The sequence below is a fragment of the Leptodactylus fuscus genome, chromosome 2 (assembly GCF_031893055.1).
Source record: "Leptodactylus fuscus isolate aLepFus1 chromosome 2, aLepFus1.hap2, whole genome shotgun sequence".
Taxonomy (NCBI): Eukaryota; Metazoa; Chordata; class Amphibia; order Anura; family Leptodactylidae; genus Leptodactylus; species Leptodactylus fuscus.
Window position 1 is genome coordinate 189,260,557 of NC_134266.1, and position 23,357 is coordinate 189,283,913.

Below are 23,357 nucleotides of genomic sequence, written 5' to 3' on the forward strand. Positions count from 1 at the left end.
TCTAATTTTTACAGACGCTTTATTAAAAATTCCTCAAATTGTAGCTTCTATTACAGAGCTGACAAAGAAGAAGACCCACTTCTCCTGGACACCACAAGCTGATGAAGCTTTCTCTCGTGTAAAGATTAAATTCACTATGGCTCCAGTATTACGTCATCCCAATCCTTGCTTTTATAGTTGAAGTTGATGCATCGGGTTGTGCGGTTGGGGCTATCCTGTCTCAAAGATCAGGTAAAAAGAAGCTGTTACATTTGTGTGCATTCTTATCTCAGCGGATGTCTTCTGCGGAGAAGAATTATGATGTAGGGAACAAAGAGTTACTCGCTATTGTTTTGGCATTTAAAGAGTGGAGACAACATCTTCAAGGAGCTTCACAACAGATATCAGTTTTAACTGATCACCACAACCTGGAGTTCAATATATCAGCTAAGTGCCTCTCCCCTTGTCAGACCTGATGGAGTCTATTCCTGAACCATTTTAATATCACAATTTCATTTCGACCAGGATCCTGCAATGGAAAAGCAGATGCTCTGTCACGGATGTTTTTAAGCGATTCTAATCGCTAACTGTTAACAAATGCAGTATAGTCTGTAACTATGCAAATATAAAGTTTAGGATCTACATACACCATACAACACTACAATATTTTTTTCTAATTTGTACATTTTTAATATGTTATTATTTTAGATACATTGGGCAATAAAAGATGGTGAAAACAGTATTCAAAGTTTAACACAGTTTATTGTCATTCATCTTTTGTGACCATTTTAAATAATCTTAAATAAAAATTCTTTGTTCATAGAGAAACTATTGTGCACATAATGTTTAGTAAGTGTCATATTGTCACATAGGTCCTCTTATGACACACATATACTCCTGCCATACTACTATATTATACATCTACTATCCCATTTATTTGGAACAAGAAAAAACCTGCTTTTGGATTAATCTACAGGAGCTGAGAGTTCAAAGTAACAAAGATTGATGCTAAGGGGTTGGATTATATTTGGTTTATGTGACAGTGGCTGGAGGATAGGCACTTGTGAGAAGATAATCTAATCTGAAACAAAGCAATGAGCATTTGCAAAGCAACAGACGCTTCCAAAGAACAAACCTACATAATGACACAAGGTTATAATAAGCTACAAGTCTGAAGTGGATGTGTTCTATGCAAAGGAAGAAATTATTCAGAATTCAAACAAATTGAAGGAAGCAAAAATACAATACAACTGAAGAGTCAGTCACCATTTTATGGCCACCATTTTTAATGTCAAATTGTTTAGGTAGATTTTTGTGTGTGTGTGGGTATTGTAAGTATGAGTTGCTCTATAGGCTTCAAATAAAAGGACTACAAGCAGTGTACTTGACCTCAAGTGCCCCTTTGAAGCAATATATGTTATTGTCATTTGACTGTGCACCATATCCGAATTTTCTTAGCTCAGATTATATAGATAACACCTGGAGAGTGATAACACCTGTGAAAACTAAAGCAGATTAGCAACAAAATCTGTGGCCAAAGAATCTGGCAATCCTCTAACATACAGAATATACAGTACATAATATTACATTTGTTTTCTGAAAAGCAAGCCAGCATCCTTCCACAGTCATAGTGCTAGAAAATAAAGTATATATAATGACGTAAGGGACACCTGGGGTTACTTATCAAATGTGCCTCTTTTCGCTTAAATTTTGTGCAGTTGCGCCTTTTGTGCGCCTTTCCAGTTTATGGTGTGATTTACTAATCAGACGCAAGCTGTTGATAAATTCCATGCAGATATCCTCGCCATGTGTCTTGCGCCTTTTTTGTGCCTACATAATAAATACGGCACAGGCACAGAACTGAGTGGTGTTTTACGAAGCAGAAACAAGTGACGTCTCTGGATCTGTAAAGGTGGCTTCAAGTCCTTTCAGCTTCTTGAAAGAACAGAGCTCTGATTTTTCTGTTTGAGAGCAAACTTTGCCCATCAAATAAAAAAGAAAAAGAATTCCTTAAAAGAGGAGTGTGGCCAGGCCAACCATGCCTACTTTTCTCACCAAAATCAGAGTGTTGGATAGAGAATCCTCACGTAGAAAAGGACACAAACAGTTGGATATGCCAGATATTATACATTATCATACTGTTACAATATTTGGATATAAACCCCAATATTTCTACCAATCAAAGTTGTACTTGTGGTTCCTGTTCATTACATTGGTCTTGGTCCTTTCTGCATGAGGTTTAATTGCTCTGAATTCTGTATTTCTTTTTTTGGTGTTTATTAGAGATGAGCGAACGGCATTCGATCTAATTGATATTCTATCGAATATCAGGCCGTTCAAGGTATTCAATTCCAATTGAATCCCACGAGGCAAACACACTAAAAATTCGTATCCCCCTCCCACCTTCCCTGGCGCTTTTTTTTGCACCAATAACTGTGCAGGGGAGGGGGACAGGAAATACGACAACGGAGGTATCGAAAAAAATCAGAAAAAGCAATTGGCTGGCTAAATCAGCTCACCTCCACTTTATACGAATGGTCGATTTCAAATTCGGGTAATATGAGACTGTGAACTATGTGACTGTGAGACAAGGATAGATGTACTGGCAGGGTTAGCTAGGGATTACTTTTATTTATTTGGGAATGTTACTCACTCAGCTCTTTGAGGCTCTATCTTGTGGCAGCCCATTATATGTTAGTTGGGATCCCTGTCAGCTTGCGATATGCAGGAGCTGACTTTTTCCCATAGGAATGCATTGACCAATGTTGATTGGCCGAATGCCATACAGAGTACAGCATTCGGCCAATCAACTCTGGTTCTGCCAGAGTTGATTGGATGTAGTGCAGAGCTATGTGTGTGACAGGAGGAGTAGATGGAAGGATTGTTGGGTGTAGCAGAGCTCAGCTCATGGCCAGCTCTGCTACATCTGAGATCGGAACACAATGGAGACTGCTGTGGACCAATCTTAGACTCCGCCTCCTCACAGACGAGCCTCCGCAGAACCAGCGTTGATTGGCCAAATGCTGTACTCTGTATGGCATTCGGCCAATCAACGCAGGTCAATGCATTCCTATGGGAAAAAGTCAGCTCCCGCATATCGCAAGCTTACAGGGATCCCGACTAGATAGTGGCGTAATACTGGGACTTGGGCATGTTAGATGCCCCCAGACATGCTTCCCCTGCTGTCCCAGTTGCATTCCAGGGTGTTGGCATCATTTCCTGGGGTGTCATACTGGACTTGGTGACTCTCCTGAGTCGAAGTGTGGCTTTCCCTGAAACGAAGCATTTTTCCCCACAGACTATAATGGGGTTCAATATTCGAGTCTTATGCTTTATTTATTTTATGCTCGAGTTTATGCTTTATTCTAGTAGTCAGTATTATTTTTACTTAATTATGTATTTTATATCTTTATATTATATTTATTATATTTATATATTTTTATACTTTCAATGAAACTTTACTTTCCTACAGTGTGTTCTCATGCTTTACTAATGTCTTGCACCTCCATATTCCACCATTTTACATTTTCTTCATCATTTGACATCTGCATTCAACTCATGCCCCTCCCCCCAACACTTGCAGATGATATCTGTATATAATGCAACTTTTGATTTATATTGCTATTGACATATAATAGGGTCTGCTGGATTCTACCATGGTGTCTATCAATTTACTAGAAAAGGGAGCATTGCACGTATTATAATTTTTCATCAAAGGTGACAAAGCCTCGAATTTAGATGTGAACAGAACCTTACAGTTCCAAACATTGTAACTGCGTAAATGCTTGAAAAACAAACCACTCCTTTACTTTTACTTATTTATGACCATACATTTAAAATGGCTTCATTTACCATGTGTCCATAATGTGTTGCAGATGTTGATAATGGATGGATTTGCCTATTACGGGAAACTGAAAATTCCATTTCAGCTAATATCTTAGGGAAACCAGCACTAACTGTGATAGAATAAATGTACTTGTCATAAAGCGCCCTAATAGAAAAGCTCCTCCTTGAGCTACCTTGTAAGGTGACCTTGGGATTGTTCTGATCATATTCTGCAGAGCAATAAGAAGTTTGCAATTCCCTGCAATTACTCTACAGATTTGTCATCCTGCTTTCTGTTTAGAGTATTCCGGATTCTTCTTGTATGTTGTTGGATCTTGGATCTGTATGTTAATAGACAAATATTTTAAACTATGGATGAGATTTATTATTACTTAGACAGCGTAAACTTGCAGCCTGAAAATAAATCAGATTTATCATTGTGGCTGATCCTGGATGTTAAATCTAACATATCTTTAGATGGTCTAGTCTATGTTTATATCAACTTTTACTTTGAGTCAGAATTTTCCAACACAATTTTAGTAGATTTTTTGTGCATCATGACACAATTAAGTCACATCCCTATTTTTAAGAATCCACACTAACATGTCTAGCAAGTCGAAAAATTTTAGCCCAAACTAGATGCTTCAAGATGTGCCAAAGATGGGCCACATTGTGTCAAAGACATTTTCTCCATTGTTTAGTTGTAACTACAGTAAATCTGAACCTACATGAATTATCCATATTGTATGCATATTGTACTTTCTAGTACATTCATAAATTATACTTTAATACCTATAGAGTTGCCAGGAATATGAGATATATACATAATAATATTAATAATAATAATAATAATAATATACATATAATAGGTTACATCATACTTTACATTGAAACATTTTACAACATGTCATTTGCCAGCATGACCCCCTTCTGTTATCAGCCCTCTTCAATGATGCCACAGACATGGGTTACGATAATATATGTCATAATGTCATTATGCATCGCGATGCCGCCCTGACCCATGTGACATTACTACAGAGGCTGAAGATAGCATGGAATTGTGCCAGGGAGTAACACTGGTTTTTATGTTCTCTCACCTCCCCTGGGCCTCCAATCATTATACTCTGGAGTTTGGAAAGACCCCAGAGTATAATAGAAGCAGTAGTGGTGTTCACCTTACAAATACTCTTACCATGACCTTACTTACTGATTCCCGCTCCTGCTCACAGCCACCTCCGCTACCCCTTCTACCCTCCAGGGCCCCCCATGTGATGTGATATGGGATGCAAAGAGTGCCCGGGAGAGCAGAAGGGGAAGAGAAAATAGCCGTGATTCAGAACATGGATCGGTAAGTAAATAGGGCATGTTACCTGCTGGATTTCTCGAATATGTAACCATTATGGCAGCATGGTGGTAATTACACCACTTGATGCCATACAGGCACTCATTCTGAACACCCATAAGGGTCAGATGTTTTACAGGAAGCCAATTTACCTATCAGTATATTTTGGCATGTGGGAGGAAATCCATGCTAACATGGGGAGAACATACAAACTCCATGCAGATCTTGCCCTTGGTCAGATTCGAACCCAGCACTGCAAGGCACCTTTGCTAACCACTGAGCCACAATACTGCCCACTATGAGCTTGTAGATCAAGACAACTCTGGTACTGAAAAAAACATCAGCAAATATACTTGCATACAATGAATCTTCTCATGATTCTAACAAATTACACAATGCCACCTGGGAACATATTAACAAATTACATTAATAATACAATATTAATCTATGCATGAATACATTTTGCTACTTAGGAAGACAGATATAAGACTACATATAGTTCTGCAGAAATGCTCTCAGCTCAAACTGAATTAAACTAGTAGAAACCAATTATTGGTCCTTGGCGAATGATGTGTAGAGACCATTTTTGCAATAGAAACATTATTTAAGACTTTTGCTCTGTCACAGTCTCTGCCTGATTTTAATTCCCCACCCCCTGTTACATTACTGCTTGGTTTGGGGTGGTCATGGTCGTAAGACACTTACCCTTTGTTCACATCTGCATTTGGTAATCCGTTCGGGGAGTCCGTATGGGGACACCCCGAAAGGAATACCAAACGCAATTGCAAGCACTGTGCAGTGAAAGCAGACAGACCCCATAGAATATAATGGGGTCTGTGTGCTTGCCACGTGCTGCCCGCACGAATTGTGTGCACAGCAAAGTAGATTGTGAACTACTTTCCTGTCCGCAAGTTCTGTGCGGAGATCTGGCGGCAAGCACACGGACCCCATTATAGTCTAAGGGGATCCGTGTGCTTTTACTGCACAGCGCTTGCAATTGCGTTTGATATTCCATTCAGGGGGCTCCCCATGCGGACTCCCGTGAACAGAATACCAACGCAGATGTGACACAACCCTTACTCTACCCTTACATTATTTCACCAGATAACAGAAAAACAAAACAAGTTTTATCAAAGTATTAATAAATTTATTTTTCTTCAATGTAAAGTCTTTGCACTTTGTGACTCCTTCAAAGATAAGACTTTAATAAGACTATGTTAAGAAAAATGAAAAATTCTGCTGGTACCAATAAACATGTATCCTTTTGTTTCGTTCAGCATATCTGTCGCTACAAATAATGGCCATTTATGTTTTCAGGTTCCTGCCACTGTGGAAAGTGCATCTGTTCACCACAGGACTGGTATGTTTCAGGGGAATTCTGTGAATGCGATGACAGGGACTGCGACAAACACGATGGCCTTATTTGCACAGGTAAACAGAATGTTAGATGAAATCATTGTTCTTGTCAAGAAAGACTCTTCTTCACATTGGTGTGCTTTATAAATATTCTACCTGAGACTTTTTCTCCAGATCCAAAATCTTCCCTGTTTGTTTTTACACCTTTGAAGGAATAAAATATAAATGTACAAGGCATTTAAAAATAGACATCTCAAAAGAGGAGCTATTGCTATCAAATCTCCAAAGATATGGTTTGTTTTCTGAAACACAGTATGAATATAATAGTGGTTGTGAATGTGATATTCCAGGTAGTTGGCTGATGATATAACATTCATCTGCATACTATTAACTAGAGATGAGCGAACAGTGTTCTATCGAACACATGTTCGATCGGATATCAGGGTGTTCGCCATGTTCGAATCGAATCGAACACCACGTGGTAAAGTGCGCCAAAATTCGATTCCCCTCCCACCTTCCCTGGCGCCTTTTTTGCACCAATAACAGCGCAGGGGAGGTGGGACAGGAACTACGACACCGGGGGCATTGAAAAAAATTGGAAAAAGTCATTGGCTGCCGAAATCAGGTGACCTCCATTTTAGACGAATAGTGGATTTCAAATCCGGGTCATATGAGAATGTGAACTTTGTGACTATGAGACAGGGATAGCTGTACAGGCAGGGATAGCTAGGGATAACCTTTATTTAGGGGGGAATGTTATTAAAAATAACTTTTTGGGGCTCTATCGGGTGTGTAATTGTGATTTTTGTGAGATAAACTTTTTCCCATAGGGATGCATTGGCCAGCGCTGATTGGCCGAATTCCGTACTCTGGCCAATCAGTGCTGGCCAATGCATTCTATTAGCTTGATGAAGCAGAGTGTGCACAAGGGTTCAAGCGCACCCTCGGCTCTGATGTAGCAGAGCCGAGGCTGCACAAGGGTTCAAGCGCACCCTCGGCTCTGATGTAGGAGAGCCGAGGGTGCACTTGAACCCTTGTGCACCCTCAGCTCTGCTACATCAGAGCCGAGGGTGCGCTTGAACCCTTGTGCACACTCTGCTTCATCAAGCTAATAGAATGCATTGGCCAGCGCTGATTGGCCAATGTATTCTATTAGCCTGATGAAGTAGAGCTGAATGTGTGTGCTAAGCACACACATTCAGCTCTACTTCATCGGGCTAATAGAATGCATTGGCCAGCGCTGATTGGCCAGAGTACGGAACTCGACCAATCAGCGCTGGCTCTGCTGGAGGAGGCGGAGTCTAAGATCGCTCCACACCAGTCTCCATTCAGGTCCGACCTTAGACTCCGCCTCCTCCGGCAGAGCCAGCGCTGATTGGCCGAATTCCGTACTCTGGCCAATCAGCACTGGCTAATGCATTGTATTGGCATGATGAAGCAGTGCTGAATGTGTGTGCTTAGCACACACATTCAGCTCTACTTCATCGGGCTAATAGAATGCATTGGCCAATCAGCGCTGGCCAATGCATTCTATTAGCGTGAACTGAGTTTGCACAGGGGTTCTAGTGCACCCTCGGCTCTGCTACATCAGATTGCTACATCTGATGTAGCAGTGCCGAGTGTGCATCAGATGTGTAGTTGAGCAAAACTGACTCAGCACTGCTAAGTCTGCATTCGCATAGGAATGCATTGGCCAGCCTTCGGCCAATCAGCGCTGGCTCTGCCGGAGGAGGCGGAGTCTAAGGTCGGACCTGAATGGAGACTGGTGTGGAGCGATCTTAGACTCCGCCTCCTCCAGCAGAGCCAGCGCTGATTGGTCGAGTTCCGTACTCTGGCCAATCAGCGCTGGCCAATGCATTCTATTAGCCCGATGAAGTAGAGCTGAATGTGTGTGCTTAGCACACACATTCAGCTCTACTTCATCAGGCTAATAGAATACATTGGCCAATCAGCGCTGGCCAATGCATTCTATTAGCTTGATGAAGCAGAGTGTGCACAAGGGTTCAAGCGCACCCTCGGCTCTGATGTAGCAGAGCTGAGGGTGCACAAGGGTTCAAGTGCACCCTCGGCTCTCCTACATCAGAGCCGAGGGTGCGCTTGAACCCTTGTGCAGCCTCGGCTCTGCTACATCAGAGCCGAGGGTGCGCTTGAACCCTTGTGCAGCCTCGGCTCTGCTACATCAGAGCCGAGGGTGCGCTTGAACCCTTGTGCACACTCTGCTTCATCAAGCTAATAGAATGCATTGGCCAGCGCTGATTGGCCAGAGTACGGAATTCGGCCAATCAGCGCTGGCTCTGCTGGAGGAGGCGGAGTCTAAGATCGCTCCACACCAGTCTCCATTCAGGTCCGACCTTAGACTCCGCCTCCTCCAGCAGAGCCAGCGCTGATTGGCCGAATTCCGTACTCTGGCCAATCAGCACTGGCTAATGCATTGTATTGGCGTGATGAAGCAGTGCTGAATGTGTGTGCTTAGCACACACATTCAGCTCTACTTCATCGGGCTAATAGAATGCATTGGCCAATCAGCGCTGGCCAATGCATTCTATTAGCGTGAACTGAGTTTGCACAGGGGTTCTAGTGCACCCTCGGCTCTGCTACATCAGATTGCTACATCTGATGTAGCAGTGCCGAGTGTGCATCAGATGTGTAGTTGAGCAAAACTGACTCAGCACTGCTAAGTCTGCATTCGCATAGGAATGCATTGGCCAGCCTTCGGCCAATCAGCGCTGGCTCTGCCGGAGGAGGCGGAGTCTAAGGTCGGACCTGAATGGAGACTGGTGTGGAGCGATCTTAGACTCCGCCTCCTCCAGCAGAGCCAGCGCTGATTGGCCGAATTCCGTACTCTGGCCAATCAGCACTGGCTAATGCATTGTATTGGCATGATGAAGCAGTGCTGAATGTGTGTGCTTAGCACACACATTCAGCTCTACTTCATTGGGCTAATAGAATGCATTGGCCAATCAGCGCTGGCCAATGCATTCTATTAGCGTGAACTGAGTTTGCACAGGGGTTCTAGTGCACCCTCGGCTCTGCTACATCAGATTGCTACATCTGATGTAGCAGTGCCGAGTGTGCATCAGATGTGTAGTTGAGCAAAACTGACTCAGCACTGCTAAGTCTGCATTCGCATAGGAATGCATTGGCCAGCCTTCGGCCAATCAGCGCTGGCTCTGCCGGAGGAGGCGGAGTCTAAGGTCGGACCTGAATGGAGACTGGTGTGGAGCTATCTTAGACTCCGCCTCCTCCAGCAGAGCCAGCGCTGATTGGTCGAGTTCCGTACTCTGGCCAATCAGCACTGGCCAATGCATTTCTATGGGGAAAAGTTAGCTTGCGAAAATCGCAAACTGACAGGGATTTCCATGAAATAAAGTGACTTTTATGCCCCCAGACATGCTTCCCCTGCTGTCCCAGTGTCATTCCAGGGTGTTGGTATCATTTCCTGGGGTGTCATAGTGGACTTGGTGACCCTCCAGACACGAATTTGGGTTTCCCCCTTAACGAGTTTATGTTCCCCATAGACTATAATGGGGTTCGAAACCCATTCGAACACTCGAACAGTGAGCGGCTGTTCGAATCGAATTTCGAACCTCGAACATTTTAGTGTTCGCTCATCTCTACTATTAACCCTTTCAAATGGACCTTTCACCAACTCCACCAACTCCATTTGTTTGCATTTTTTCTTTAGCCCCCACCATTCCTGAGTAATCAATGTTGTGAGTTTTGGTGCCTGATATGCTATTTAGTCTCTGTACTGTCAGGATGGCGGTGCCAGACAGGAGCAGACAAAGGGTGTGATTCTGGGCTCTGACACTGGCTGCCTCTGATTGGGGCTCTTAATCACGCCCCCTGCCTGACACTACTCTACTGACATTACAGAGCTTAAATAGCACATCAGGCACCAAAACTAACTGTGCTTGTTGCTCGGGAATGGTGAGGGCCAGAGTGAAAATCCAAACTGTACTGGAATCAGTGGAGCAGCAAGTATTAACAGATGCAAAGAACGAGTGATTATGAAGATAATCTTGTTTCCCTTAGTCCTAACAGCGGCACAATGTGGGGTATTTCTGCCCCTGTGTGCTGGTAGGACAGGCGGATATTTAATTAGCCAATAAAATGCGTGGCAGGCCCTATAAGAGGGCACAAGAACCTCCCCTCTGCATGTAAATACAAAAGTACCTCCATAACATTTATATACAGTTTTATACATAAGATATGATTCCCAGGGTGCGAAATCTTGTGCCGCTGTTAGGACTAAGGGAAACAAGATTATCTTCATAATCACTCGTTCCCTGTCGTCCTCAACAGCAGCACAATGTGGGGATATAGCAAGCAAGTCCCCAAGATGGGTGGGATTAACCCATAACCGAAGCTAAAACGGTATGGGCAAAGGCAGTGGAGTCTGCCACTTGGTCCTTCAGGCGATAATGCCGGATGAAGGTAGATTCAGATGCCCACGAGGCCGCTGCGCATATTTGGTCCACAGACAAAGCACTTCTTTCTGCCCGTGAAGTGGACACTGCCCTGGTTGAATGGGCATGAAGGAAGGATGGAGCTGACAGCCCTTGGGCGGTATAGGCGACTTTAATAGTCTCGGTAACCCATCGGGATATTGTGGCTTTGGCGGCTTTAGCCCCCTTGTTTCTCCCAGTGTAGCTGACCAACAGGTTTTCAGTCCGCCTAAAAGGGCGAGTGCGCTGCAAGTATATCTGCAGGCATCTGACCACATCCAGCTTGTGCCATCTTTCTTCTTCAGCAGAAGAAGGGAAAGGAAAAAATACCGGAAGGGAGATTATCTGGTTCCTGTTTACAGCAGATGGTACCTTGGGACAAAAACCCGGGAGGAACCTAAGCTGCACATGGTCAGAAAAAAAGGTAGTATATGGCTCCTCAGTGGACAAGGCTTGCAGTTCACCAACCCGTTTGGCAGTTGTTACTGCCAATAGCAGCGCCATCTTGCCGGTTAGTGACTTGAGGGAGATTTCCTCCAAAGGTTCAAATGGCTGATCACATAGAGCGTTTAGGACCGGAATAAGGTCCCATTGGTGGACGGGGGTGTTTACCACCGGTCTCAGCCTAGTTGCCCCTTTAATAAAGGTGCTCACTAAGGAATCCTGAGACAAACGCCTCCCCAGATAGGCGGACAGGGCCGCCACGTGTACCTTGAGTGTGGCCGCAGCAAGACCTCTGTCTAGTCCGTCTTGAAGGTTCGCCTCCGTCGGGGGATCGGGGGAGTCCACTTGATGCTGCAGACACCAGGCATTAAAGATGTTACTTATTCGACGGTAGTTCTTGTTAGTCGAATCTGCTCTGGCGCTGGAAAGGGTCTTCAAGACGGCTTGTGACAGTCCTCTATTTCTCAATAGGGACTGGTCAACCTCCAGGCTGTCAGGTTGAGTCTCCTCAGATCCTGGCATCTCAGCTCTCCTTGGGTTACCAGGTCTGGGAGTGGGGGAAGCCTCCAATATATGCCCTGAGCAAACCAAGCCCTTTTTGGCCAGAACGGGATTATGGCTATTCCCGAGACTTGCTCCTGTCTTACTGCCGGGGAACTCACCCTCCTCTCAGATAGGACTCCAATCCTGCAGTGGAGGTAAGAGAGGAGGGGAGGGGGGAGAGGAGGATTAGGGAAGTGCCACGCAGGCTAATCAGCACCCTCTTCCCTAAGGAAAGAGGGTAACATTAAAAGAAACAACATGCTCAGCCTCAACTGAGCCCTGTAAGAGGACACAAGTCCTCCCACCTGTCCTCTGTCCACACAGGACAGAAAAAAACACGCAGAGGGGAGGTTCTTGTGCCCTCTTATAGGGCCTGCCACGCATTTTATTGGCTAATTAAATATCCGCCTGTCCTACCAGCACACAGGGGCAGAAATACCCCACATTGTGCCGCTGTTGAGGACGACAGGGAATTTGATTTAGTGGAGATGATGAAAGGTTCTCTTTAAAGGGGCAGAGTAGTTTGGATGCTGATGTGCTGCGAATTTCTTATATTTTTCCTCTCCGCTTTCCAAAATTCATAATGTCATTATTTTAAAGTGGTAAATTGAGGGCTTATTCTCTGCAATATTTTGGTGTATATATAATGGTTAGATTAGCCTTTATAAATGTTTTTGGGGGTCCACATGAAAACAAACATACAATTTTGTAATTATTTTTTGCGTTTTGTTTTTATGGCATTTACTCTGCATTGTAAATAACATGGCCATTTTTTCCATCAAGTCGCTACAATTACAGAGATCCCATATTTAGATTGGTGTTATTATGTCTTACAACTACCGTGTTTGTCGTAAATAAGAGTTTTATATTATTTTTTTTATAAAAAAAAAAAGGGCTTATTTTCAGGGTAGGTCTTATTTTTTTCCATGAACAACAATCACAGATTTGATTGCTTTATATTTAATTTTTTTTTATCAGATGTGAAACAGCGAACAAACGTCAGTTCGGCATTTTTTTTTTTATTATTTAGTTGTCAATGGACATTCTGGTTGTGGCTACCATCCATAACCTAGGGGTTTTCTTTGCTTCCTCTATGATCCCTGTTGGCGAGCCATTAGGCCAGTAGCCTCATGGAAGGAAGGGTTGCATCTCCCAAGCTACATTGACTATTCAAAACTATGTTTGGAGGAGCCACTTGAGAAAGCCCAAAGATGTGCATTAATTGAAAGGGAGTTCATATAGTAATTGTTAAACAGACTGAGGCCTGGTCCACATCTGCATTTGGGTTTCCATTTGGGGAATCCGCTTCAGGACCCATGAACGAAAACCTATACACATTAAAAAGTGATTATCTAAAGGAAACCCGCAGACCCCATAGACTATAATGGGGTCTGTGTGGTTATTATTTTCTATGGGGCCCAGCTTTTAATGTGTATAGGTTTCCGTTCGGAGGAGGCCCCTGGACTCGGACTTCCCAAATGAAACCCGAATGCAGATGCGAATTGGGCCTGAAGGTAAGCACAGCATTAATAATCTGATTGCAGATTCAGTAATCCCTCACATATACACGTTGTCTCTTGTCATGGTAACATGTTAAGGATTTACTGCTCCAAGAGGCGTTATTAGTTTGACATATATATATATATATATATATATATATATATATATATATATATATATATATATATATATAGTGCACATGCAGTCATGTGTACTAGAATTGTATCCTTTCAAGTTTCTTGGATACCGCTGCAGCATCCATAACTGCCGCTATTAAGAATACATTGTAGGTCCCAGTCAAAGTTTGCCCCACTGCCTACAACCCAAACATGCTGCAATAATTGACATGCAGTGATTTCAAATCCAACAGTGCTGCATTTTTTTTGTGCAGAGTGTGGATAGGATTTGTTGACATATCCACTATAATTGTCCTGTACATGTGGCTGTATCCTCAAGAGATTATCTGGGATATCCTTAGGATGGCTGGCCTATGTTAAATGTTAGGTGTATAGCTCTCAGCACTTTGGTATTCAGCTGCTTAAAGGTCTTGCGATTCTCTAGTAAGTGCCAGTTGCTTTCTGCCATGCCCAATTGTTGTGTACCAAGGGCAGCTCCTTTTTATAGTGGCTGTACCTGGTATTACAGCTCACTGTAGCTCTATCCCCCTCATATGAATGCAATGTAAGACATGGCCGCTGCTACTCAGTTTCTTTGCATTTTATAAATTTGTTTCAACATATAACCCAGACTATATACTAAATGTCTTACATATTAATTTCTAGACAGAATAGAGAATATTCTCTAAATAATACTAGACTGCTATCTGTCTAATTTTATTGGCTGAGTATTTGTTGTGTACTGTCACAATGATACATTAAGTGTTTCTGTATTTTTTATATGCACTATTAGTGTGATTGATAACTAAATCTATAAACTTCCTCTGCTTTCATTTCAGCTTTCATTTAGGTGTTTTAGATTCTTTATTTTATCTCCGATTATAAAGTGTCTTTTCTTGATTTCCTGTGGAAACATAACATTGAGTTTGACAGTATATAATTTTAGTATTGTTCAATGTAGACATTACGAGACATGACAAGACCGAGGAAGGTGTTTCAGAACACTTTCAGCTATTACAGACATGTGTCACTATATGAAAAAAGTGTCAATATTCTAAAGTGGTTCCACTTACTTAACTGTTAGTATCCTTAGAGTATGGCTTTAGAAACACCGATGAATACACTAAAGATCACTTTAAGGCCCCAAGTAGTGAAACACATCCAAAAATGCTTTAACCAAATATAATAGCCTTAAAAATCAATGAAACATCTCCCTTTATAATATTATATCCAAAAAAACACAGTATTGGAGTTCTAATTTCATGTACAAATACAATAGCATCTCTTTATAAACAAAAATATTAATATATTTTACATACAATACACCCCAAAATAGGATCTAAAATTAACACCAAGCATTCCCCTATGGCAAGGGATTACTTTACATGGTGACATCTATTATTCCCACTATACAAGATGCCATTCCTAATATGTACAGCTAGTAATGAGACTTATAAACCCTACCAAACTATACAGAGAGCCTAGTATTCCATGACATTCTCAATATGTACAACTAGTTGTGAGATTTACAAAGCTTACTCAAGTATATAAAGAGCACAGTGTTCCCATAACTAAGTCACTACCAGCTAATAGTCATTCCTAAACAGGAAATAAGTTGACAAACACTTATGTTATACATAAAGTACTTACTCAATCATTTCTATGCCTAGAAGAAATGGCAAGTGTTAGCCACCTCAACATGCATTTCACATGGGCTTCCTCAGGAGTAGGCACTATGGGGAATGGGGGGGTACCTTTCCATTCTTATCTACAAATGGATTGCTACCATGTGACACATTACCTCATACGTTCTTTATATAGTTGGGTAAGCTTTGTAGGTCTAAGAACTAGCTGTGCATGCTGGGAATGTTGTTTTGTATGGTGGGAATAATAAATGTCACCTTGTAAAGTATTCCCATGCTATCGGGGAATGCTTGGGGTTTTCATTAGATCCTATTTTGGGGTGTATTGTGGATTCATTGAGCAAGTTTAAAGAGGGCCTGGATACCTTTCTTGAACAGAACAATATTAGGGGTTATGGGCTCTATATAATAAGGACACATTGATCCAGGGTTTTTATACTGACTGCCAGATTGGAGTCGGGAAGGAATTTTTTCCCCTGAAATGGGGCAATTGGCTTGAGCCTCATGGTTTTTTTTGCCTTCCTCTGGATCAACACTGTAGGGATTGTAGGGTTATAGATTGGACTTGATGGACTGATGTCTTCATCCAACATCATTTACTATGTAATGTATTGTATGTAAAATATTTTAATATTTCTGTTTAATAAAGAGATTATGTATTTGTATATGAAATTATAACTCCAGTGCTGTTTTTGGATACATGAAGCTAAGAATGATACAGAAAAAAAAAATCTAAAACACGTTGCTTTTTTTCTGCAGCATTTTTCATTGAGCTTTCCTCAATCATTTATATATTATTCTCATTGCTGTAGATTTCACACATGTTACTGCAATGCTGAAAATATTTTTTCATTATACTGGAAATTTATTTTATGATTTGTATCTCTGTAAGGATATAGCTATATAGATAGGTGTGAGCCTTGATGGCTTAACTACAAGTGCATTTTTTATATGTAACAGAAGGTTTCTATAAATACTGCCTAGCCTTAGGGAAGTAAAGGGGTTAATTTTGGTCTTCAGGTGCAGCCAGTGCAGATGAGTACAGCTATGTATCCATCTAACGGACTATAAAGCCTGAGAGAAATAAAAGACAGCATGATTATAGTGTATAGCACTTTGCTAAGAGCACTGCTGAAAAGATGCTATTAGTTGTCTGAAAGTCTATATTTCCAGTTGCTGTTAAATCAAATGCAAAGTGCTCCACACAAAAAGGGAATATTTAAGGGACCAGTTATAGGGTTTTGATTATGACCTGCTACTCTTTAATAAGCCATGTGAAGTAGTACATTTTGATTGTGACAATTAAACTCCTATTCAATTTGTTTTTAGGCAACGGGATATGTAGCTGTGGAAACTGTGAATGCTGGGAAGGATGGAATGGAAATGCCTGCGAGATATGGCTTGGAAATGAATACCCCTAAAAGAAAGATGGAGAAATTGTTTAAAAAGTGTCCTTGTATTTTTATATAGGCTGCTATTGAACATACACAATAATGGAGTATATTACCCATCGTCTGACCTGCTTAATCTGACTGTTCTAAGTCTGTAATTTTGTAGAATTCACTTCATTTGGGCGAACTCCGAGGGATTTTCAAGTGTACAAGAATAGATGAGATTTCTTTATTGCATAATTTACATGGTTGTCAGGATATCACATCATCAATCCATGCTAAATGAATAATAAAAGTAGCCAGATGGCATAGTATGATAGGTATATGCAATTACATATACTCAGATGTTGGTCTTTAACCCAACAGTATAATAATAAATGGTCTCATCCATGACAAGTCAGTTCTTTCAATGGGTCATATCTTTGGTTCAGATAGTTTGCTATAATAGTTGTTTTTATACTAATCTTATAATAGAACATGTACAAAAAACTGTACTGTCTGTAATAAAGAGATAGCTATATGTTTTGCTATTTTAATAAATATCAGATAATGTGTACCTTGTTCATGTTTGTCCATAATTATAGTGTTATAAGGCATACATGGTGCAGTGGAGGGTTCAGGATATGTCTATGGGCACAGACACATGGCAGAGCATAATAGCTATACAGTTTCTTAGATTGAGCCATATAACTTCTATTTGCTGTTCCTAGAAATAATACTTCTAATTTTTATTTTTTTTTTTGCTTTCGGATTTGTCCAGGTCTTGACAGCAAAAAACTTTGAGGCATAATGAGGTATGATAAAGGCCTAAGCACCTTTAGCAAAAACATAAGCACTACTATGGCAGCCCTATTATGGTTCTGTTTAAATATACAAATTTCATGTTGCTCCTATATTTGTTTTATATGACACAAAGCTAGAGACAGTTTGTCATCAGTTTCAGTAATCATGTTGAAAATCAGTTTACAGTCTACTTCTACGTATAATCTGGCTAGAGCCAATTTCATAGGGAGCCAATTGAAGATGATCATACACTATCTCCGCCAAGTCCTGCTCTTTGAGTCATTTCAGAGTCGCCGGTTCACTGATTCTGGCACAGTTGGAATGCTGCCCACCCCTGACTTGATAATCACACCCCTTTGCCTGCTACTGCCTGGCACTGCCCACCTGACAGTAGCCTTATTAGCATGTCAGGTACCAAAATTAACTACTGCACTGATCACTCAGGAATGGTGAGAGCTAGAGAAAAAATCCTAATTGGGCTAGAATCGGTGGAGTAGTATCTATCAACAGATGCTAAGAACTGGAGTCTGTGGAAGTGGTGAACATTCCTCTTTAAGACTTTAATTATCTTTATGTTTATGGAGGCTGGTAGGAAAACAAATGATTGCTTTACATGGAGAGAGTGACAGCATTTCAGGGTTAGCCCAAGTCCGATGAGGACAATGGCACTAGAAGGTGAGGTTACAAACTGCAATATATTTGATGTATTGGTGCAATGACATGGGATTCACATAGTTGGACTCCTTAATGGTGAGGTGGTGAACATCTTCTCTCAGAACAGAGAAGATGTGGTGCACATGTATAATGGGTTGGGACCCTACTTCATTAATCTTCATATAAAGCCTACTACATCCTGCTGAGAGAGCACATAAGAATCAGGCACATTAGTTAGGAGTCTGGTCCTCCCATATTGCTTATGTCATTCCTGAATAGAGCATGCATAAAGTGCAGCAGAAGGAGGGCCATACATAATAGCGAGCTGGCCCTGTGGCACATCAGTAGTTTAATTATATCATCCAATCCACTGGGTATGTTACAGCACATGTCAATCCACTCCCGCCTTTTACTTATACAGTACAAATTCCAAACGTGCTGTTTTGGCATATGTATATGTGAGTTTTGTTTTCAGTATTGACCTCTGTGCCAATGCAGCATCCCAATGGACACCACTTATATTATTTTGCGCTGTTTGTATTTGTTCTGTTCTTGTGCCAATGAAGAAAGTGCCAAATCACAGAAGTTAAGGTTTACCACAACCTGGACCCTGTGTTACCTAGGTAGTCAAGTTATCATTGGGACTAGGAGGCAGGAGTATAGTATTATTGGATTGCAATTATTAGGCACTGGAATTGACAACTTATTTTGGGCATCCTCTGGCTGTGAAAGTCTGTTATCAGGTCCAATACCATCTATTAAGTCACCCTAAGTCATCCCTGCGCTTACCGACGAGGTCCATTCCAACCACTACCACCTGGTTCAGTGAGAATAGAGGACTCCTCATAAATGGAAATAACCCAGAGAACCTACCACCACCATCTAGTACACTGAAGGCCCCCTCAACACTGCCCCAACTCAGGAATTGGGCTGGAGAAGTCAGTTGAGTGTCCCTGGCCACTGTTGACAACTACTACAACTACTACTCTTATCCTCCTGTTCTTTCCAGTCGGTTGCGGTACTAAAAATAAGTTTGTTTTGTTAGTTGCCTGTGGTGTAAATTTGCAAAAGATTAAATTATTTTGCATATATTTTTCTAATATAATTAGATCCTTGCCTTGTATTTTCATATGTTTGCAACATACGGTTCTTTCAGATCTTTCAAATACATTGTTATACATGTCCATAGGTTTTACATGGTATTGCCGCTCCAGTCCATTCACTTCCATAGAGCTAAGCACTGAGACATTTAATACATTGACAATATCTTGATGTAAATAAGATATTTTTTGCATAGATTATCTGCCTGTATAAGAAGAACGTATTTCTATCTCAGATGTTAGTAATAATAATAATGTCGGTGATTTATTTTGGTCTACACCATAAAAGCAGCATTGTAATTTTTTGCTCAGGGTTTTGGTTGTCAGAATCATATTTTCTTTGCATGACAGACAGAGTTGAGCGGCGTTTACAATGCAAATCTGCTTCAGGGAGAACACTACAGCTGAGACTTCAGCTGCTCTATACTGAAATCATAAGCTTCAATGAATTATACTCATTATCGTAGAATTTTCTAAATTTCTATAATGTAAGTGTTTTACCACATATAATAATTTGCAATATGAACATAGCAGCGTCAAAGTCAAACACAATGCAATGCCGCAACATAGTTAACGAGGAAAAATCAGCCTTGGTAATGACTTTGTGTTGGTGGACTAGTCAGTGTAATAGCCTATAATTAAAATCAGTAATTAACTTGTTTCTAAAGATTTTTGGACAAGTACTAATCATAGAGTTGAAGCACAATCCTAGACGCTGTAAGATGTGCGGTACCAAGTATTGGATAGTCTCCATGTTCAAGTGCTCTCTTGATGCTACTTGTCACTATGTGGGGGCGTATATACAGGTAAGATGCAAAAAATAAGAACAAAGGTCATGTACCGAAATAACCAAACAAGAGAGAAGCTTACTGAAATAAGATGATATTGTCAGAGGATTTATTGTCGGCCAGCTGGTAAATAGTAATAGGGGCTATGTCTAGGTCCAGCCATAGGTATAATGGATTATATGGGGATTATGTATGACATATTCTAAAAGCATTTGAAGAAAATGAAAAAAACAAAACTATTTGTAACTATTTGGTTAATCAGATGTCACATTATATGGATACGCACATTCAGTAATATTCCCTTTGCTACTAATTACACAGGTCTGCAAAAAAATAATAATTTTGAAGAGCAATTTTGGTTATTCCATGCCCTCCACTTTGTCATAGGACATCACGTTTCCTGATAATTTAGGTAACTGTGTTAAATAAGGCAATACCTCAAAATAAAAGGAAATAGACTTATAAAATGAATGTTTTATTACAATTTTTTTTCATGAAAATGTCAAAGAAGAAAAAGGCAGCAAGGGGCACTCACCCGACCAGAAGGATAAATAAAATCAGTCCTTTATTTCATCTCAATAAAATCATGTAGAAGGGAATACAGCATGAAGTATGGTAGAGGCGACAGCCGTTTCACGCTATACAAGCACTTTCTCAAGCCATATAGGTGATATAAACTGACAAAACAAGTAAGGACTGATTTTATTTATCCTCCTGGTCGGGTGAGTGCCCACTGGTGCCTTTTTCTTTTTTGCCATTTTTTCACTTGTGTCAGGGTAGAAGAACACCACCTGTATAAGGAATAGACTCATATCCTCGTACTACATGCTGGCAAAACTCTATTTGGATCAGGTTGTTTATTTATTGGGGTAGTGACAGTGCCACCCGACATTTACCTTTTTTGATTTTTTTCATGAAAATCCTTTTTAGAACTGAAATGAGCCACTAACACACAAAACTCATTTCTTCTTCCCTTTGAGGCTCTTCTTGGTGCATTTACACTTGTGAGTAGCATCTGGAATCTCTCTGAAGTATTTTCTATTAGCTCACTCTGGAAGTTCTTTTCTTTGAGAGTTAAGGTTTTTTGGCATTTCATATCTTTAAAGGGGTATTCCCATAACTCTTGTTCACCAACCTGCAGGCTGTGTGCTCTCTTCACTTCCTGGTATCTGCTATGTTTGCAGTCAGTAATGAGGGATTGGTTGTAAATGCATTGCCACAATATGAAGCTGATGTAGAGGCTGATGTAGCAGAGCTGGATTTGAGTCAGTTTGCATTACATACAGAGGTACCGGACTCCCTATCTCAGCCCTTATCAGCCAAATTCAATTAAACCGGCAAATAAGTGGAAGAGCTGAAGATAAACAGTTTAGCAATCCCGAGCTCTCACCTCCCCCCTCCCCTATCTGAGGAGCTCCGTTTCAGAAATACACAGCTCAGAGCTGCTGCCGAGCACTCAGCCCTTCCCCTCTTTCCCCCTGAGAGCAGGCAGCTACGTCACTGAGGGACTGAGCAGATAATCCCGTGGTCCGGGGCCCGTGGTCATAGAAACGCATGTAAACAATGAAGTGAATAAATTAAGATAGCCGCCAAACAAAGCAATTTTGATAAAGCAATGTATTTAGAAAAATTCTTAAATCCACATAAACTAGCAGTATAGATAGGATCCTTGTGATAGGACAACCCCTTTAAATCCACTTATGGGAATTAATTAATAGTAATTTGGACTTTACATTTGGTTAAAAACCCATAATATAAAAAATACCAAAAATTTTAGATAATTAAAATAAAAATAAAATAATTATTAATTTGTGGTATTTTTTATATTATGGATTGTGTCAGCAGAGAGAGTAAAAGCTATAGGTAATTCCTGGTGGCCGGTCATTCAACACTGTATGGAGCAACAAGTGTGTTCTTGCCAGTACTGGTTGGAATCAATCAGGGAGAACAGCATGCAAACTCCCGCCTTTGATGAGATAATGCCCCTTTTTGTGATGACAGCAAAAAAATATGCCAACCATGCCAACCTTTTTTGAAATGACATCATATAACACGCCCACATCACAAATAGTAGATGCACACATATATATTGTACCCATGCCATTGCAAATGCAGGAGAATTTCCAGGGCACAGGAGATTTGCTAGCTTTTCCAGACACCCACAGTCCTTCTTTTCTCAGACCCAGTTTTCTGTTCAGATGTTCAGAGTACTTCCACAACAACTCACTGCCGCTCACTGTGACTTTGCAAAATTAGAAACAAAAGTGGAGCAACAATGTAGATAATAATGTAGGTGGCTACAGACCCTTCAAATGGCATAGGTCCATGGTCTCCAATCCAAAAAGCTTGTAGAAGAATAAGTATGTCAATAATGTCCAGTTGATTGACCCATTGCTTACAAGAAGATGAGAAGACAGATCCATGGCAGAGCTTTCTTTGGCCACTGGAGTCTAGTGCTGCTTCTTTTCCTACCACTTTACTCTTTCCAGCCTAAGATGGACTAGATTTTCTATGTGAAACCCACATATATATATTTTTTACAGATTTATTGAAATGATTTGTAACCTTTTATAGAAATTCCTTCCTGAATATGTTCAAAGAGAGTTTGTCAGCAGTTTCTAGTGCACAGGTAGAGCAATATAAATATAAATGGGGAGATGTTAATGCAAACAGCGATTAAGGTGGCCCTTTCACATGAAATGCTAAGGGATTTCTATATTGAAAGCTACTCCCCAACTACTCTTCTTTGCTATGAGTAATGGCGTGAGCAGTCTTCTAACTGGAAGGTAAAGACTCCCTTTATCAAGTTGTGTTTATGTATAGTCTAAGAGCATGTCTTGTAGTCTATCAAATGTCAACGAAGATAAGGATCAAGACACATAACCATTTTTGCTGCCCAAGGGTTTTTTTTTTTTTTTTTTTTCATACAGCACTTGGATAGCTATAGAATCATTGCTTTCCAATGGGCTCATATACACCATTTTCTTTAATGGATCAATGTATGTGTTCTGTTCTTTTCTAGAGTATATGCTATTCAGTTTGATTGTTACAGACCAGAGCTGCCTATTGAAGTCTATGGATCAGTGAAATAAAAGCACACGTCACCAGGGTACAATCTGTTATTCACTGATCTGTTGTCAAGAGACAGCTTTGAAAAGGAAACCCCAAAAGTTGTAAGAAAAGATGCCAAATGGATGAAACATAGACTTTACATAGGATATAATAAATCTTGCTATGATGCTATGGTTTTTCATTGTTGCAAATGATATTATATTGTGTTGCACTTTTATTTATGCTCTTATATATGTATTGTACTATATTACGTTGCCTACTACCGCTCAATACATGCATAGAATTTGTAGAGCCTATACTATGGCTTTGTGAATGAGGTGTAATTCTCACAGTTTCATTATGTTAATCCAATAACACAACACATCCAGAATGC

The 23,357-nt window shown here is 40.8% G+C and overlaps 1 protein-coding gene across 1 annotated transcript in view; it reads left to right on the forward strand.

Moving 5' to 3' along the window:
* ITGBL1 (integrin subunit beta like 1) overlaps positions 1-17,127 on the forward strand; it is a 171,247-nt gene extending 154,120 nt beyond the window's left edge. Inside the window, exons 10-11 of the mRNA XM_075265344.1 lie at positions 6,464-6,577; positions 16,526-17,127. Coding sequence (XP_075121445.1) covers positions 6,464-6,577; positions 16,526-16,617 — 206 coding nt within the window. The 3' untranslated portion in view covers positions 16,618-17,127. The remainder of the gene's footprint in view (positions 1-6,463; positions 6,578-16,525) is intronic.
* Positions 17,128-23,357: the final 6,230 nt, after the last annotated feature.